The sequence below is a fragment of the Kwoniella shandongensis genome, chromosome 7 (genome assembly GCF_008629635.2).
Source record: "Kwoniella shandongensis chromosome 7, complete sequence".
Classification (NCBI taxonomy): domain Eukaryota; kingdom Fungi; phylum Basidiomycota; class Tremellomycetes; order Tremellales; family Cryptococcaceae; genus Kwoniella; species Kwoniella shandongensis.
Window position 1 is genome coordinate 537,531 of NC_089293.1, and position 18,082 is coordinate 555,612.

Genomic DNA, 18,082 nt, shown 5'->3' on the forward strand with positions numbered 1-18,082 from the left:
TCTCTTTGGTGAAGCTGGGTACGGTGATTTCGGATTTAGAGTGGTTGTTGGACCCTTATGACCCATTTCGTGGGTCGGTCGTTGGAATGATGTGCCGGAATAGGTAGGAGGATTCGAAATCATACAATGTGGCATTATCGAATATACCGTCCGACATGTTCCGACAGCTATAGACTTGTTCAGCCAGAATAACACGGTACATGACGTTGATGATGCAATAGACACCGCATTGGAATCAATGCTACACTCCGTACAGTGGTAGCACAGTCCCGAACGGAACTACACACTACAGCTTGACCGTTCGTCGCTGGGAGGTCGGACCGTGTCCGACGGAACTTATTTTTAACTATTCATGGATCAACGCCTTCCCGACCAAAGCCGATTCCAATGTATCATTACACCGCCGCAGCACAGTCTCTTCGATGCCATCCTCCTCTGGCCTATCGATTCCACCTCAACAACGGGTGTACGATGATATCAAGTCCGCAACGTGCTTGACATGTGCTTCATGACGACTGATTCCAGCCAGCTGTAGTACGTTTGCACCAAAGTAAGGTGCAGGCTGGTTGGGTCGCTGAGCATACCATCGATTCTCTGAAACCTTCGTACATGCTCAAATGTGGAAGTGCATGATGCCAAGTGATACTACCTATATACAGTCTACGTCCGATCGAACCTGCAAAACCTGCTGCCAATTCTAAATATGATCCATAACCCCCCACTACTTCCTCGTGCGATTAGATAAGACTCTGTCCCTCAAGAAGCATGATGATAGCTAAGGAGAAAGGCAGATCAGCGCTTGCTCTTTGGGTAGTTAGTAGAGCACGACGTAAACTCACAGTGAACGACCTCGGGGACGGTGTCATTTCTCAAGTCACAGACCAAATCGGCATCCTCGGGAGCCTCGTAAATGTCATCCACACCTGTCAAGTTCTTGACCTCTCCGTTCCTTGCTCGCTTGTACAATCCTCTTCTGTCGACCTTCTCACACCATTCAAGGGGAGTCGCGACGTGGACAAGGAAGAAGTTACCACCACCTTGACCGACGACGATCTTTCGGATGGCCTGTCTAGACTTCTCGTAAGGTGCAACGGGGGCGGCGATGACAGCTGCTCCGGCCTTGCTCAATTCTGAAGCGACGAAACCAATACGTTGGAGGTTGATGTGTTTTTGCTCAGGGGTGATAGCTCGGTCGATAGCGGGGTTGAGATCACCTCGCAATTCCTCACCGAGAAGAAGAGAAACGGATCGAGATCCTTGTTGTTGAAGTGTGACTTGGAGAGCTCGAGCGATAGTCTCCTTACCAGAGTTGTGGTAACCAGTCAACAGGATAGTGAAACCCTGTTGGGGTCGAGGAGGGTAAGAGTCTCGGAGGACCTTGACAACACCAGTGTAGGAGAACCAATCGGGGATGGCAGCACCGGTTCGGAGTCGCTTTCGGAGCTCGGTACCGGAGATGTCGGCGGTGGGGGTACCCTTGGGCACCTCGTCAACCGGTTGGTACTCGTCGGTACCGGGGAGGTAGGTCATGGCCTGGAAGGGAACCATCTCGATCTGGAGCTCGTCCTTGAACTGAGTAACGAGCTCTTGGGCGTCGTACTGGTAAATGGCGATCGCGCTGAATCAGCTCACTGCTCTATGTCGAGAGACTCGAAGCTACTCACAGGTCCGTAGAAGTCCTTGCCCTGCGAGTTCTTACCAGGTCCGGCGTGGTCTCGACCGACAATCTGTCGTGATATCAGCATATTGCGATTCCTTTAAGAGAAGGCTACTCACGAAGTGGGTAGCACCAAAGTTCTTCCTGATAATAGCGTGCCAAACAGCTTCTCTGGGTCCAGCCATTCGCATAGCGAGAGGGAGCAAAGCCAAATGTGCCATACCTTCGGGGTACGAAGGCATGAGAGCCTGGTAAGCCCTCACTCGGGTGTAGTGGTCGACATCTCCAGGCTTGGTGAGACCGACGACGGGGTGAATGAGGACGTTGGCTCGTCGTTGTCGAGCGGCTCGGACGGTGAGTTCTCGGTGAGCTCGGTGCATAGGGTTTCGGGTTTGGAAAGCGACAACCTTTCTCCAGGCGAGTTTGTGGAAGTGTGCTCGGAGCTCAGCGGGAGAGTCTAACGAAAAGGAAAAATTAGAAATGTCAATTGAGGAACTTTTGCGTGGAGCAGGAAACGAAGGACGACTTACATCGAAGAGGAACGTAGTCGTAGTGAGTAGGAGCAGAGATAGCTTGGACCTTTCCACCGACGTAGAACTCCTTGACCTGGTTGTGGAGGTACGCAGCGGCAGGATGGGCGATATCGTCGGCACCGAGAACCTGAGTAGCCTCAGCAGACTTGTCGGGCTTGTAGATGTCGGAAACTGCAAAATTGAGGAAATTTGTCAGTTGGCGTTGCTAGACAATCGGATTGAAGCCGAGATAAATTACCGGTCAAGATGGCAAGAGCAGCATCGTCACGGGGGTCACGAAGAGCGATTCTGACACCCTCCTTGAGGCTGAGACGACTGATATCGTCTTGTGAGACGTCGAGGGTGATAGGCATGGGGAAGAGAGATCCTTGTCGTTGGCCGTTGACCGCAACCAATCGAAGGGTGTCTCGAACGCTACGCAGTAGAAAAGCGCAAGCCAACGTTAGCATTGCGTAGCAGAGAGCTGTGCAACTCTACTCACGAGAGGTAGTCGGCCTCGTTCATGAAACCTTCAAGAGGGGAGAAACCACCGTTCAAGATGAGCTCGAGATCACATAATTGTCGCTGCGAGTGATGTATATCAGCGAAAAGTTCATTTTGCTTACTATCCACTTATAAATATGCGCGTAAGACGAGGACGCGGTGACTAACCTCTGTCAAGAAGATGTCTTTCAACTCTCTTGCCTCCTCGACGAGGGAAGAGTGAAGAGGAGCATCACGGACCAAAAGGTCCTTGAGGATACCGCCGTGAGGTGTGTTGGCCATTATGTGAGTGTGAGTGTGTGGTGAGTGGCGAAGGGTAGAGTGAGTTGAGTGATAGTACTTTTGTTTTGACGTAGTTGCAGGTGGAGTTTTATCTTTTACAGAACGAAACGAGAAGAAGAGAATGGAAGAGAGAAAAGTTATTGTTCTCTTTTGACGTTTGACGAGTTTATCTTCCCAAACGCATGCATACTATCACAACACAATCACCGTCACTCCTTTACCGTGCTCTGATCTGTCATCCAACCCCCACCGCCATCCACGGCATCTCAACAGTTCCAGATAATGAATTATTTTTCAGTGACGTTTTTCCAAGACTTGATCAGAAATCTGGAAGTGGACGTCCAAAAGATGGAATTCAATCAATCACGCAATCGATCTCGCCATCACACTGAAATACCCAAACCACGAATAATCTCAGAGTCACGTGATGTAAACCATGTCGATCAATGCCGCCGGAAGTGGAGTTCCGGCTTCTGCGGGGATGGTAATTCAAAACAGTATATTATCAGTAGACAGTCGCGTCGTCGTACTTGCTGAGACAACAATCATGCGCAATCGTACAGTGCATTCGTGAACAGTCATAGTGTGACTGCTTGGCTCTTCACTGCAGGCGTAGTAGAATTACAGTTCATAGTTAGATACACTAAACTTCCACACCAAATACACTGGCCATGGCCGCTTCCGAGCTCTCTGCGCCTTCTTGTATCCCCGTCACTCCTCCTTCATCCATATGATGGTCCTGACTCTCACCCAAGTCCACAACTGCGTCCTGCTCATGTCCAGCGTTCGCCTCCGCCTCCGACTCCTGCACCAGTCCGCCCAATAGCGCCGCATCCAACTCTGCCCTCCTGCTCTCATCCGATTCCGAAAGAGGGATGATCAGCCCTTTTTTCCCGGCTGAGCCTTTCTTAGCTCTCTTCCTAGGTCCACCGACTCCCCCCTCTGCACCATCAGTACCCTCGCCATCAGCAGCAGTTGCGAGAGAGGGTCGAGCGGTCGAGCGGCGCTTCTTCACTGATTTTCCATCACCCCATAGTTCTGGCGGTCTGATCACACCGAACTTGGCATGATACAATCCACAAGCTGGAACGAGTCCACATGTCAGCGCTCCGTAAGTCAAAAGTAGAAGATCGTTTGACGACTCACCATTGCAGACCTTGTGATCCTCGCCTCCTAGGACCAATTTTCTCCAAACGGTAGTCTCAGTTCTCATGCAGATGTCGCAACTACCCGGTGGACCCTGTTTCAGTCTCGATAGCACACTGGGTGTGATAGGCACATATCTCGGGTCTTGATATGCGTTGGCTTCATTGGACTGCTGGTTCTGGTGTTGACCGTGTTCAAGGAAGTTCTGTCCTTGCTGTTGCTGTTGATGACTCTGACCCTCGCCAGAGGCCTGTTCTTGCTCCGCCTGCCGTTCCAGCTCTTCCTGAGCAGGAAGGAAATCGGCAAAAGAAGTCGAGTCAAGTGGCATGTCCTCATCTCGAGAATGATCATCTGCCTGTTGCGACGCGAGTTGGGATAGAATGAATGCTTCCGCTCGGTTTACCGCGTCCGCCGTAGTCTCGGCACTGGCATGTTCTTCCTGAGTGGGCGTGGCTTCCACCAAAATCCTAGATTGGGAATTCTCTTCGTCGCCCTGCCCGTTGTCCAACTCAGTAGCAGCTTGGAATTGTCGCTCTTGAGCATCCGCTTGATCGGCATCGGGAAGATGGACTGCATGCGAAAGTCGGCTCTTGCGAGGTCTTCTCACAGGCCGTCCCTTCGGTTTCGGCTCTGCATCGCTGGATGAAGATTCGGTGCGAGATGCGGAGACGGAAGCCGGTGAGAGCAGGTAGGATTGGTAGAAAGTTCGCGAGATATCTCCCTTGGGTGGTCGCCCACGACGCCGTCTGGCAATAGCAGGGGAGGAGTACGCTCCAGACACGTAGTGGTTTTCGGTCTAAAAAAAGAATCCGACTTTAGTGGACCATATCGAAACAGAAGCATAAATCAAAACACTACGCACCTGACCCTGCTCCTCAGTCAAGAGTGATTCCACGAAGCCACCGATGGACTTGAGAGTTGCTACGAGTTTCTCTTTCTCTTCATCGCCTCCTTCAATCCCAAGCTCTCTGATCTCTTTGACCAGATCGATGACCTTGACTTCTTCGCTCAATTTCTCCTCTCTAAGTTTGGCAAGCTCATCGTGGATGGCTGGTAATCGACCCTCGACCTCTGCAATACCGGTTTGCGCTTCTGTTGTTGCGCTCTCCAGCACCTCCACGTCACTCGACAATGCCGCCAAAGAGGGTAAGACAGTCGTAACATCTTCCTCTTTAATGACTTCATCTGGAGATTCGCCCGCTCGTATTTTCGCCAATTGTTTCTCAACTGTAACGATGGCAGCTTTCGTCACGGCTAGATCCTCCATGATGATTCTCTCCATCTCGGTGTTGATTGCAGCTGCCAAGACAGCTGCCGCGTTGGAAGTCGTACTCATCATTCTCGGTTTCTTCGTTTCGGAGACTTGTAATGGCCCTTCTGCTTGTTGAACCACCGCAGCAGCAGCTGCGACAGCCGATTGTTCCCCCTCTCGTCCGCGCTCTGACTCATCATGGCCTTCGGGAGCATTTGGGTTGGATCCGCCATCCTCGTGTCCTGTGGCAACAGCTGCCAACTCGCCTAGACGTCCACTGACATCTGAATCCTTGAGGAAGTTCTCCATGCCCTGCATCCAACTCGCTTCGTTCCCTTCTGAAAAGTCAACTCCGGTAATATCTGTCAAGGCAGCGAGGATAGTATGTGAATGGGCTTCTTGCTGTTCTTGTGTCTGGATCGGAGTTTCTTCCCTGATCCCCCGTGAGTGGGAATCCCCATTCGCACTGCCAGCTACCGCATCCTCGTGAGATGGATGTTGATCGTCTTCTTCGTGACCTTCCTCAGCGATAGGGGCGGTCACTGCCACGGCATTTGGTGAACCACCTTCGAGCTGAGCGATCTGTTCTCTCAATCTCGCATTTTCCTCGCTCAACACTTTCGCAGCATTGTCCAAAGCGGCACTCTTATCGTGTTGTCTAGAACGAGAACGTTCTGCGGCGAGCCGATTCGCTTCACGCCGTCTGAAATCGGCGGTTGAGCCGGGTACGATGGGACGAACTTTGGAAGGTCGTCCGGATTTGGTGAGGTGTGGCGAGGGTGCGGGGGATGTAGGGTTGACATTGACATTGGCATCGGCGGGAGGTAACGATGGAGAGTGGTGAGTATCAGAAGCTTGGGGAGTGGTCGCGTCACGAAGCTCTGGATCTGTGACAAGCATCAGTGACGGTGCATTTCAATTGCAATGCGTGATCCGAGGAGATATACATACCTATGACCGAATTGAGGGAATCCTGGATATCCACATCCATATCGACGGACATGATGACGGGCTGACCGCTCCAACACGGAAGTAGACGGCGGGAAGTATTGAGAGTATAGGAGGGAGGGATGCCAGCAACGAGTGTTGACACTGTCCACCACAGTAATGGGCGATATTGTTTTGACTGGACTGATGAAGTGGAGGAGCAGGATGCGTGGATGAGATTGGGAGTGATAGTGATAGTGACAAGCAGAACAACAATGGATGACTTGGCATATTTGTAAAAACGCAACTAGCGCTCTCAGCGAAGTGCATCAAACGATAGAACAGTCACATCGCACGCCTATCCGAAGGTAGACATCACGTGATTTCTTCCTATCGTTACCGGAGCCTTTCGGGCGACTGTCACTATTATCGTCTGATTATTTCCATCGAGCATCAATTATATATCTAGACATCTATAATATGGCTCAGACCAGCACAATGCGCGCTACAACATCCACTATCGCCCAGGCAAGCAGAAGAGCCACCGCCTCTCGATCTGCCGGACGACTCTCTTTGCCTGCTCAATCTGCCTCTGTCGGTCCATCTCGATGTCTTCACATCGGGACCAGTAGATCGTCGACCGCTTCTTCATCGCTGTTAGCTCAACAATCGTCTTGTACCAAATCTCTCGCTCAGCCAAGATTCGCCATTGGTATTCGAGGTCATGCTACCTCCTCCTCCACGCCTATTGAGGAGGTAGAACCGATTCCCGCTATCTCAGAGGAGAACACGTACGATGTCGTGATCATAGGAGGAGCAAATGCAGGCTTAGCGTTCGCTTGCGCTTTACGTACGTAGTCTATCTACCCACATCCATGCTATATAGGTCCGAGTCGTAAGGGCAAACGCTGATGATATGTGACCGTTGCGCAGTATCCCAACCAACGATAGCAAAGACCACTCGAATACTCTTACTCGAAGGAGCGAGTCTCGATCGAACGCGAAGCTGGAGCGGTAAAGGTGATTGGGAGAACCGAGTGAGCAGTCTGACAGCGGAGAATGTAGCTTGGCTGGATAGTGAGTGTTTGCTTCAGATATCCTTCCCTTTTGTGCAGTCGTAAACCTGAGAGGACAGAAGGGCTGATCGAGATGGTGTCATAGGTATCGGGGTTTGGAAGCATATTGAACAAGATCGATCGTGTCCTGTTGACGAGATGGTGGTGAGTCTGAATCCCTCCCTCTATCTGCGTATCCATCTGATTGCTGATTTCTACACAACAGATCTGGGCAAACCCTTCTGAATCCTCCACGCCTACTATCCACTTCCCACCCCTCGGTCGACCAATGGCCAGAATGACCGAAAACCTCAATCTCCAACGAGCGTTATTACGCCGAATAGAAGAGGTTGGCAAAGGTGTGGTGACGATCAAGGAGAACTCAAAAGTGGCAGAGATGAGATTAGGTGAAGGAGGGAGATGGGTAGGGCTGAGAATTGGTGATGCGTGGCTTAGGGGTTCTTTAGTGGTAAGTGGCGGGTCACTGACTTTGGTATCCGTTGTTGTGCATCTCCATATTACGCTCGTGTTTGACTTGAGGGAGAGCTACTGTCGTATGCGAAACTATTGCTGACATACCCGTTTGCACAGGTCGGCGCCGACGGTCCAAATTCTCCTGTTCGACACTTTTCCAAGATCGAATCTTACGGCCATGCCTACCAAACCCACGCCGTCGTATGCACTCTCAACCATTTTGCCTCTTCCCTCTACCCTAACACGACTGCATTCCAACGCTTCCTACCTACCGGTCCACTGGCATTCCTCCCTCTGTCCGGTGAGGCGTCAACGATGGTATGGTCTACCTCGCCTGAGAATGCGGCTGCGTTAAAGCGGTTGGCGCCCGAAGCGTTGGTAGGGATGGTCAATGCGGGGTTTACCTTACCTGAATCGACATTGATGGCGTTGGTAGAGAAGATGCTGGAAGCGGATCGACAAGGTGTTCCACTTACATCTGATCAAATCTCATCTTTGATCGCTACTTTGCCTTCACCTCCACTATCGACCGATCAACCTATTCTCCCTCCGAACGTAACTTCCATTCCGGCAAAATCGATCGCTTCATTCCCATTACGTCTGACCCACGCAGACGTGTATCTCGGTCCTCGTACCGCTCTCGTCGGAGACGCGGCACATACTATCCATCCGCTCGCAGGACAAGGCTTGAATATGGGTTTGGCAGACGTCAAATCTCTCTCTGAGGTATTGGAGAGAGCGAGAGCATTAGGCGGTGATCTGGGTAGTCAGACCAGTCTCGCAGATTATCCAAGAGAGAGATATCCCCTCAATCATCTCATGTTGAGTACGACGGATAAACTTCATTATATCTTCAGAGCGAGAGGAGGTTTGGTCAATTGGATCAGAGGAACAGGTTTGGACGTCATCAATGAATTGGGTCCAATCAAGAAGATCCTTATGGGAGGTGCTGGAGCTGGAACACTCGGTGTAGGAGGTGGGAAGAGGACGGATGAGCAAAGAGAATTCGGGAGAGCAAATGCGACAGACGAATTACCACCCATAGGTGGATGGCCAATGACCGCTGCCAAAGGTGTTGAAGGCTGGTTCGCCCTCAAAGGTGTGATGGGTATGGTCGGCAGCGTAGTGAAGGAAGGCGCAAAGATGGGAGTTGGGAAAGCAGCCAGTCTCATCGCTAAGAAGTAATAGCCAGTATCAAAAACATCATTCATATTAATTGCATGTATCCACATTTCCCAATCTCATTACAATAAAATCGCAAACGCAAACCAATACCTATCGAAATGGAAGAGGGTATCCCGCCACACAATTGATCAACGCATCTTGCTTAGATTAAATCTCGGTCCCTATTGGTAAATGAATCAGCTTTACTTCACCACCGACCTTGTGCTTGACCACTCACACTGCATCCTCTGCTTCTCCTGCATGGGAGTGTCACCCTCGTCCGCAAAGGGATCTCCAAACGGATCATTGGGATCCAACAATCCGCTCTTTCCCTGTCCATAATCGTCATCCAGATTGGCGTAATCTCGAGACGCCTTCTTGGCTGGCGCTGCGACGGATGGTCGTCGGGAGTTGGCAGCACTTCGACCGTGAGCAGCTTGCCATTCGGCATCAGACGAATCGTAATCCGAGAAGTCGGAGAGGGAACTGTGATTTGGCGAGGTCAGTGGACAGGCCATCGTGACGGGAAGAACCACACTCACCCTTGGTTCAACGAATCGTCATCCGAGTCAGGCCTCATGGGAGGAGGCAGCCCCTTGCCGCCCGCCGGGATCCCACTTCCAAAGTCCAGATCCTGCAAATCGTCCGCATACGCACTAGAACTAGCTTGTCGGGAGGGTCGCTGAGCTCTTCGTTGTTGTTGCCTGGCCGACTCTTTCTTCTGCCTTTCTCGCAATTTGTCCAACTCGCCAGTCCTGTCTGCCTCGAGTTTCTGTGCTTGAAGTCGACGACTGAGAGCCTCGACTTCGGCAGGATTTGAGGTGTCCTTCGATGCTGGAGTTTCGTCCTCGGAATCGGAGTCGAGTACAGCTGGTTTGGAGAGCTAAGAGAAGTAGTGAGCATGACGCGCAGCATTTGATGTATAGTAAGACATACCCTGTCGTAAAGCTGAATGGACTCAACAACCCTCTCGTTTGCGTCAAGAAGGGTTCCGACGAACTCCTCGTTGGTGACGACTTGAATGTACCTGATGATTGCCCTTCTCGCCGCCTTTGCCTTGTCGAGGTTATCCTGGACCTTTGGACTTTCTGTGACGTTCTCGACTTCTCTGTTGACGAGCTGTATTGCAACTGGATGTCAGCCTGCACTGTCTGATTGTTGAGAATGTAGCAAGCTCACCCTGCACGAGTTGACCAAGTTGTTTGCACACTGGATTGCATTCGCAACAGCGACCATAATTGCCGGTTTCTCCTTTTCAAAGTTGAACGGAGGTCTCTTTGGCTGTGAACCCTTCTTCTTTGCATCCTCTTTAGCTATCCTTCTCCTCTCTGCCTCCTCCGCAGCTTCCTTCTGTCTTCTAGCTTCAAGAGCTGCCATATCCTGCTTTCGCTTGAACTCTCTCTCCTTCCTCTCTACTTCAGCCTCGCGGGCTTCGATAAGAAGACGAGCTTCTCGGTCTCGTTTACGTTCTTCCGCATCGGCTTTGGCGGCAGCGAGATCGGTGTAGGTATCAGGACCTCGCTTGCCGGGTGCGGGAGCCCAGTCGTGGGAAAAGAGGTCGTCGTCGAAACCGCCACGGTTAGCGGTGGATGAGGAGGTGGTGCTTGAAGTGGAAGATTGCTTTAGAGGAGCGGAGGGGACAGATGTGGGCTACACGGGGAGTGTATCGTGAGCCATAGGACTGTAAGTGGGAAAGTCGATACAAACCTTCTTGACACCTGGTCCAGCACCTCCGAACTTCTTGTAGAGACCAGCCACTTCTGTCATTCTAGGCTCATCCTGAAATGACGAATCAGCTTCAGGATTGTCACAGCTATGTAGAAGCAACTCACTGCATAGTGGAGAGACCAAGCGTGGAATGTGAGGATCAACCTTTTCTTCACCTTGGGATCGAGCAGAGACTGTACAATGAGGATCGCCCATTCGTCAGTGTACATTGTAATAGCAAGCCTAGTTCACACCGACTCACATCGTGTGCCATCTCTTTGATACGTTCCATCAATTGCTGATTAGCCCATCCGAGCTGGAACCCCTTTCCTGCATTCTCCGTAAGGGCACGAAGGATGACCAAGGCTCGGAGTTGTCGATGGACGTTGCCGTACTTGAGCTTCTTTCGGATAGCACGAGCGGCTTCCTAGAAGCGCAGCATCCAAGAACACGCAATCAGCATCATACGTTGTGAAGCGCCAAGATAGTGGTTCGTGAACGCTAGCTAGTACAAGGGGAAACAGTGGTGAAAGGCAATGATAAATCGTGTCAATACTCACAGTGGTTCCTTGGTATCCTTGGATGTTGACACTCTCAACCAACTCTGGGATTCCATCCAGACTGAGTTCCTCATAACGATCGGAGGAGAGCACCTCTACCCAATCTGTTATCGAAGAATGAGGTTTCCCCTCTTCGAGATGAGTCACGATTGACATTGCGCTCTTGAGATACCTTCCCGCTGACGACATTGTGACTGATGTTCGTTCTTAGGTCAAGTGGTGGAAGAAGATGATAATGATGCAGCTGTTGATATGTTGATATAGATGCAGGTGTATATGCGTGGATAACGCTACTCTCTACCTCTCTCAGGGATGCAGCCAGGCTACTGTAGATACCCCAACGTCATCTCTACTTCAGGCAACAACATAACCGTCAGGAACCAATGACGTGGCATATATCCGTCGAACGGGAATACATATATCACCACTCTTGCTCCTCGCGTTGACCAGTCTGATGCCTCTTGCTGCTTGCTAGCTGTCGCCTGTCAATGTTGACAAGAAATCGTCAATATACCTTTCCGACTTTGCAGGAAAGTAGCACTCAAAGATGTCGACTAACGAACGAGTCAAGGTGAGCTACCATGCTTGGCACACAATGTGTGTTTAGCTGCTGAGTCCTCCACTGACTCGTACCTCTCCTTCCTGTAGGGCATCCAAGTCCACCGACCGATAATATATGGCTCACATGCCCGACTGCTCACTGACGAGGAGAAACTAACAGCACCTCCCAGTCGTGAGCTACAAAGGCGCTTATCGTTGTGGGCTGCTAACTGATTTCTTGATGTAATCTCCTAGACACACACCGATGGACCGTGTTTCTCACTTCAGCAACTACACCTCCTCCACCAAAAGCGTCAAGCTCGACCGATCCCCTCCCAATAGATCTGGACTACATCCCAGGAGGACACGATGATTTGTCATATTTGCTCAGGAAGGTGACATTCAGACTACACGAGACGTATTCAAATCCCAGTCGAGGTGAGTCTTGTCACTCTAACTTTCCTCAACCACTTGGCCTTTTGGTTTGATTCACATTGTTCATATTCCCTTTCCCTGTTCACTGCCGTCCATGCACTTTTACTACTCTTGGCTGCTCGATGCTTATTCCTCTTCCTCCCCGCAGTATGCGACAAACCTCCATTCCGAGTGACCGAGACCGGATGGGGAGAGTTCACCGTCCAAATACGAATCCAATTTTCCCCCGAATCAGCTGAGAAACCCTTGACTCTCAACCATCCTATCAAACTTCATCATTGGGGAGCGCCTATCGAAGCTCCTCCATCTGGTACTACTACTGGAGCCCCAGAAGGTGTACCGCCCTCTGCGCCATCCTCATCTGTCGCTCCTACGCCTGCTGCATCCGGAACAGAAGAGAGAGGGAGTGTAAAGCCTGAACCTGTTGGGACACCGAAGCCGAAAGACGAAAGTGTCAACGGTGGAGACGATGGTGCTATTGTGGTTGATATTCCCGGTACCGACGGTGCACCTACTGCCCCTACCTCCACGCAGGGTGATGATCCGGATGGCGAACATGATCCAGATACAGCTTCTCAGATCGAAGTTGATACGACTCAACACAACTCTTCTGCCGTCGGCGCATTTACGACTGTTGATCCTAATCAAACTCTTTCGATCGCCTCGAAATACCCTGTTCACGCATGGCAATATGATGAGATTGTATTTTCAGATCCACCTAGATCATTCTTGGACATATTGAACGAACATCCTCCAACTCCTCTTCCTGCGAAGAACAGAAGACCGCGTGATCAGAGAGAAGAACATGATCAACGACAACAACATAGTAACAAAAAGGGAAAGACACAAAATCAACCAAGAGGTAGTTTGTCAAGAAGAGAAAGTAGAGCAGGAACAATGGAGACTACCGCTGGAGGGGTTGGTGGTGGGGGTGAAGGAGGAACACCTGCACCTGCAACTTCAGTACCTCCGGTAACGAGTTTGCCAGGACCAGGACAGGGAGCGTTAGTTGGGATTCCGGGAGAACCAGGAAGTGCAGATGTACCATTGGAGTTTACGACGGAGATGGAAAAGGCAGAATGGAATAGGTTGAACGACGCGAGGATCAAGATCGTCGAGCAGATGGACAAATGGAGGTGAGTCAAGTGCTGTGATCATCTCGCTCAAACTGGGATACTAGACTAATCATGCGGATCGCAGAGAACGCCTCATTGCACAAGAGAAGGAACTGGCAAAGATCAAAGAAGAAGTCAAGGCGATGTAGACTATAGTACATGTGGAAGGGGAATGTTGTATATCGCATAATACAGATGTATGCGACCATTAATTACTATACACAGGGATGTAGGGGAGTCTCTACTCGTTCTCTTTGCCAGCTCATGTGTTGATCTATGTCTCCTTCCAAGGATAGTCGAACTTGGGAGCATCCTTCTTTCTCCAGAGCTTCTTCCTAAAATCATTGACACACTAGTCAGCGTCCCGAACCAGCGACAGCCTTGAGTCTCGAGGATGAAGCGAGGCACTCACTTATTCTTCTTCGTGACATGCTCTACGAACACCTCTACGCAATGCTTCTTCTTGAAAGCGCGAATGAACGAAGGATCCCTATATCAAGTCAGGTATCAGTGTGTGCGCCTCACTCGTAATGTGATGTGAAGGGCAGACAACTCACCAAAGCTCGCTGGCAATTCCCAGGTCTTTGCAGCATCTCATAAGGGCGTTGGACTTGCATGCCTCTGTAGCAGTGGCAATTCCAGATGGGTCAAAGAACTCTTGTTCCCCACGAGCGATTGCGACGAGTCTATGACGACAAATCAGGGGGGTCAGCACACCTTTACGAGTCGAAATGATGATGACGCGAGGAATCCGTAGTGTAAAGATACTACGGGATTGATTTGGATCTGCTTTGCTCACCTTCCAAGACAGACTAATCCCCATTCTCGGCTCACAATCTTGGTTCCGACGTGCGTCTCGCCACGAGGAGCCAAACCCCATCCACCAGGTCCGAAAGCAGCATTGAGTGTACGGCGGTATTTGATTTCAGGCAGGTAGAGAAGACCGTCTGTGGTACAAAAGATTCAACGTAAGCTACAACTGTGAGGCAATGAGATAGTACGTCTGGCAACGGCATCCAATGACCATTCGTAGTTGGCCAGTTGGTGGTTTGTCTGAAGACGGACGGATGCAAACCACTCACCCGGTTTGACCTCTACATCGTCCACACTCAGAGGTCTCAACAAAGCCTCCGCCACCTCCTTATCGAACGGTCTCTCGCTCAATCCTGCAAAACTAACACTCCAATCTTCACCTTTTCCCCCAACGGGCGCTGGAACTTCCCCTGGTATACCTTGACTCGCTACCACATTCCCGATATTGCCCGTGCCACCATTATTGGAGATCGTGGGTAATGGCGTGTAATTCGCATCGGGGAGATCGGTAAGTGGTGGTGTCGCAACTGGCTTTGACAAGTGTGCATAATCCTCTACCATACTTTGTTCAGAGGGAAGGATCGGGAAATCATCTGGGAAATCATCCAATATCGGTCGAGCAGCCGCAGCCGGTCGAGCCGGAGCAGAGGTAGATGTTGGTTTCGTAGGTGTTTTGCGAACGTATGTTCGGGGGACGGTAGCTGCTGCGGCGAAGAGAGGAGTCGAGGTGGTGAGGTTTCGAACAAAAGACGAGCTAGAGGCGAGGGAGGATGTGCGTCGTAGAGTGGTAGAGAGGAGGAAAGGCATCCTGCGTAGGTTGATTTGCGAGTGATGATGCAGGAATGGATGAACGAAGCTACGATGTCGTGGGGATAGCCCGCGTATGAGTTGCGAGATAGAGAAGTGAAGAATGAAAAACCTGACAATAACGATGATATGAAACGCGATCAATGCTGTTGTTGCACTCTCCATCCTCGATCACTTATCGCTTGGTGGCAAATTCAACTCAACATCCCAAAGTGGCAACCGCCGCACTGCAATCTGTCACTGACCACATATGACAAGTAGTATGCATACAGTACAACAAAGATCGATCTGCCATATCCTGTTCCACTGATGTACCCCTCATGCACCCTTAGCACCACCGGGAGACTCCTTTCTCGAATTCGCAGAATCCCAAAGAAAGCTACACGTTTGCAGGAAACGTCAGCACTGATCCGACATGAAGATCCACCTGGTCTCGCCGGCACTCACAAGTCACATCTGAAATTGGGGTTGACATCCTCTCTGGCCCGCTTCGATCTTCCCATGTCGTAGCCGGCTCCAACAGGTCTGCGTAGGCACATATATCAGTATTAGGACGATGGTGACACGGGTCGAGGGGACTCACAATGAACATAACCAGAACCTCTTCCCCTTATTTGGCCCTGGCTTCATCACGACTTTGACAGGATCATCATCAGCTCTCTGGGAAAGTCTATTTTGACCAGTGTGATATTTGGCCACTCACTGAAATCTTTACATGGCTTATGATGTACCGCACATAACGGCGGCAACTTCTTCGCGAACAAATTACTCCATATCGGCGCCGCTTCGGCCTTTTTCGCTTCTTTCGCAGCATCCGCCTCCGCAATCGCCTGCGAGATAAGTTGATCTTCCTCTACTGATAGATTCTCATGCTCTGGGTGGGACTCTGCTAGGTCGAAAGACGGTGGGTACTGAGCAACCATTGGTGCTGAAGGTGAACGTGAGGGCGACGACGAGACAGAAGCGAGGGATGGGCGCTTGTTTTTGGAGGAAGGTTGAGAGGCTGAGTACGATGGTGATGGTGGGGGCGGTGTTTTCCGCTTAGCCTTCGAAGGGGGCTGAGAGAAGAATGATGAGAGTTTGGTCTGCGAGCCAGTAGCGGATTTCGTGGACGAAGAAGATGGTTTAGTCTTGGTCTCGGATTTAGATTTGGCTGATTTGGGCTTATTCGGTATTGCTACGGTGTCTTCGTCAAATGTCATGTCAATCGCTGTGTCTCTTGATGTTTGGCGTGAGCGAGAAGAGGACGCTTCATTGTGCTGAGAGGTAGCCATTGAGGCGATCGGAGAAGGAGGCTGCACCAGCCCGTCGAATGCGTCAAAGGCTGCCCGGGCGAGACTGAACGGCGTCGATATGCTTTCGTCAGGAGCTGAGGGCGGTCCTGGTTGGGGAGGTGCAGGTGGGGGTTGCGTCGCCGAAGTCTCGTCCACCGTAATCTCAGATGGCGCCGGAGTCGGTGTCGGTGTCGGTGATGGGGAAGGAACGACTGCTGCCTCGTTCGTCTTGACCTTCTTTCCTCCGCCTCCTCCACCACCGCCAAAGAAGCTCTTTAACGTAGTCTGTCTACCGGAAAACTCGTCGAAGAACTTGGTTGCGAATCTCGGAGGCTCGGGTGCAGACCTCGGCACATCGTTGGGATAGATTGGCGCAGTCGAAGGCGGTCGATCTGGTGGATTCAACATGTCTCGCAGATGAAGAGTCCCTCGATCTGGAACGTCAATTGAGTCGTGGAGATCAATGTAGACTGGACAATGATCTGATCCGAAGACTTTGGTGAGGATATCGCCGCCTTTGATCCATGGTCGTAAACCGGGGGTACAAAGAATCATATCGATTCGACTCCCATAGTTGGACGGTCTGATTGATGGAATGAATGAGAAAGACTGATCAGTGACTGCCGCCTCACTGTTGTCTGATGCGAGTGCACACCCACCTCGCATCCAACTTCTGGTTCCAGCAAGTGAACATATCATCCCTATCCGGCCAACTTTCCCTGACAACGTCCACCATCGGACCTTTGGGCGCACACCAATCGTCCATAATCCTTCGCGCTGGATGCTCATAGTGTTGTTCCGCTGACGTCCTGATTCCTCCTTCTCCTGAATCTATAGGTGCTCGCATGATATTGATATCGCCTGCAATAATGACTTCTCTCCCTGCGGCCTGCAATAGTCGTACCCGCTCTTGTAAAGCGTGGAGGAAGTTCATCTTGTATGGTCGTCTGGTTTCGTTAGTCTCATTGGGACAATAGAGGTTGAACAGGATAAAGAGCCTGATGTATTGAAAAAAAAAGAGCAGGTAAGCCTCGATCGATGGTTCTCCAAATATATCCCACACTGACCCAAAATCACAAACCACCGCTCTTCCCTCCATATCCAACCTCTTGTGATCGAAAGGACTCCCATCTACCTCATCCAACCAGATCATCTCTTCCACTTCTGGGTAATATCCGATCCTCTCTTCTGGTGTCCAAGGTGGTTTCATCGTGCTCCCCTTCGGATCGTCCAATAACAAGCCGGTTATCCCCTCTTCCGCTTTGAGAGGTACGCAGCAGCGAGAATCGACATAGGTACATACTCCAGAATAACCTGTCTTGGAGCGAGGGAAGGTCCAAAATCCATCGTAGGGACCGGGACATGCCATGGACTTTTCGAGTCGAGCGCGAACAGTCTTGTGTTCTAAATACATGGAGGTGGCATATGTCAGCATGTACAGCTTTTGATCACCAATTGGGAGAAAATTGCCGGCCACCGACCTTGGAAGCAGAATATGTCCGCATGTAGCTCATCTAGTAAACCTTCTACATTCTTCTTCTTCATTGAACTGAACCTATACAGTCAGAAAGATATGTCAGTTGTCATCGACGCGTGAGGGGAATCGCAACTAACGGGTGGTAATCCAGACATGTCCGCAGCACATTCTGTTGAGGGACAGTTTGTTGTTAGTCTTCGAATTGATTGGACCGCTCATCATGTACTCACAACATTCCAAGTAAGTATACGCATTATGTTCATATCATGATTTCGTCGATACTACGACGAGAGCTGAGCGGTCTTGTGAGCTTTCATAGCAAGCTTTCTAGCGACTGCCTCACTCACTTCTCGTTCTCTTGCAGGTGTTGACCGCCTACTT

General features: G+C 50.7%; 7 protein-coding genes across 7 annotated transcripts; 2 read left to right on the forward strand and 5 right to left on the reverse strand.

The window, feature by feature from the left end:
- Nucleotides 1–737: 737 nt before the first annotated feature.
- On the reverse strand, nucleotides 738–2,955 carry CI109_104072 (sulfate adenylyltransferase; the record flags this gene model as incomplete). The annotated part of the gene is made up of 8 exons (XM_032005198.1): nucleotides 738–775; nucleotides 840–1,599; nucleotides 1,665–1,727; nucleotides 1,777–2,114; nucleotides 2,188–2,361; nucleotides 2,429–2,604; nucleotides 2,672–2,754; nucleotides 2,842–2,955. The coding sequence occupies 8 exons, from the start codon at nucleotides 2,953–2,955 to the stop codon at nucleotides 738–740; spliced, it is 1,746 nt and encodes a 581-aa protein (XP_031860432.1).
- Nucleotides 2,956–3,598: 643 nt separating this feature from the next.
- On the reverse strand, nucleotides 3,599–6,344 carry CI109_104073 (uncharacterized protein; the record flags this gene model as incomplete). Its single annotated transcript, XM_032005197.2, has 4 exons — nucleotides 3,599–4,038; nucleotides 4,102–4,897; nucleotides 4,964–6,240; nucleotides 6,305–6,344. The coding sequence occupies 4 exons, from the start codon at nucleotides 6,342–6,344 to the stop codon at nucleotides 3,599–3,601; spliced, it is 2,553 nt and encodes an 850-aa protein (XP_031860431.2).
- A 434-nt stretch (nucleotides 6,345–6,778) lies between these two features.
- CI109_104074 (ubiquinone biosynthesis monooxygenase COQ6) lies at nucleotides 6,779–8,994 on the forward strand (the record flags this gene model as incomplete). The annotated part of the gene is made up of 5 exons (XM_032005196.1): nucleotides 6,779–7,130; nucleotides 7,214–7,357; nucleotides 7,442–7,500; nucleotides 7,562–7,804; nucleotides 7,927–8,994. The coding sequence occupies 5 exons, from the start codon at nucleotides 6,779–6,781 to the stop codon at nucleotides 8,992–8,994; spliced, it is 1,866 nt and encodes a 621-aa protein (XP_031860430.1).
- A 182-nt stretch (nucleotides 8,995–9,176) lies between these two features.
- CI109_104075 (uncharacterized protein) lies at nucleotides 9,177–11,429 on the reverse strand (the record flags this gene model as incomplete). Its single annotated transcript, XM_032005195.2, has 8 exons — nucleotides 9,177–9,459; nucleotides 9,516–9,856; nucleotides 9,910–10,092; nucleotides 10,153–10,623; nucleotides 10,681–10,752; nucleotides 10,806–10,874; nucleotides 10,943–11,107; nucleotides 11,241–11,429. The coding sequence occupies 8 exons, from the start codon at nucleotides 11,427–11,429 to the stop codon at nucleotides 9,177–9,179; spliced, it is 1,773 nt and encodes a 590-aa protein (XP_031860429.2).
- Nucleotides 11,430–11,787: 358 nt separating this feature from the next.
- On the forward strand, nucleotides 11,788–13,479 carry CI109_104076 (uncharacterized protein; the record flags this gene model as incomplete). Its single annotated transcript, XM_032005194.1, has 5 exons — nucleotides 11,788–11,811; nucleotides 11,889–11,973; nucleotides 12,036–12,218; nucleotides 12,364–13,351; nucleotides 13,416–13,479. 5 exons carry the CDS (start codon nucleotides 11,788–11,790, stop codon nucleotides 13,477–13,479), a joined length of 1,344 nt encoding a protein of 447 aa, XP_031860428.1.
- A 125-nt stretch (nucleotides 13,480–13,604) lies between these two features.
- On the reverse strand, nucleotides 13,605–14,950 carry CI109_104077 (uncharacterized protein; the record flags this gene model as incomplete). Its single annotated transcript, XM_032005193.1, has 5 exons — nucleotides 13,605–13,665; nucleotides 13,743–13,820; nucleotides 13,888–14,016; nucleotides 14,130–14,277; nucleotides 14,413–14,950. 5 exons carry the CDS (start codon nucleotides 14,948–14,950, stop codon nucleotides 13,605–13,607), a joined length of 954 nt encoding a protein of 317 aa, XP_031860427.1.
- Nucleotides 14,951–15,268: 318 nt separating this feature from the next.
- On the reverse strand, nucleotides 15,269–17,955 carry CI109_104078 (exodeoxyribonuclease III; the record flags this gene model as incomplete). Its single annotated transcript, XM_032005192.1, has 9 exons — nucleotides 15,269–15,329; nucleotides 15,398–15,475; nucleotides 15,534–15,585; nucleotides 15,654–16,807; nucleotides 16,884–17,222; nucleotides 17,292–17,628; nucleotides 17,706–17,779; nucleotides 17,839–17,870; nucleotides 17,932–17,955. 9 exons carry the CDS (start codon nucleotides 17,953–17,955, stop codon nucleotides 15,269–15,271), a joined length of 2,151 nt encoding a protein of 716 aa, XP_031860426.1.
- Between the last annotated feature and the right edge of the window lie 127 nt (nucleotides 17,956–18,082).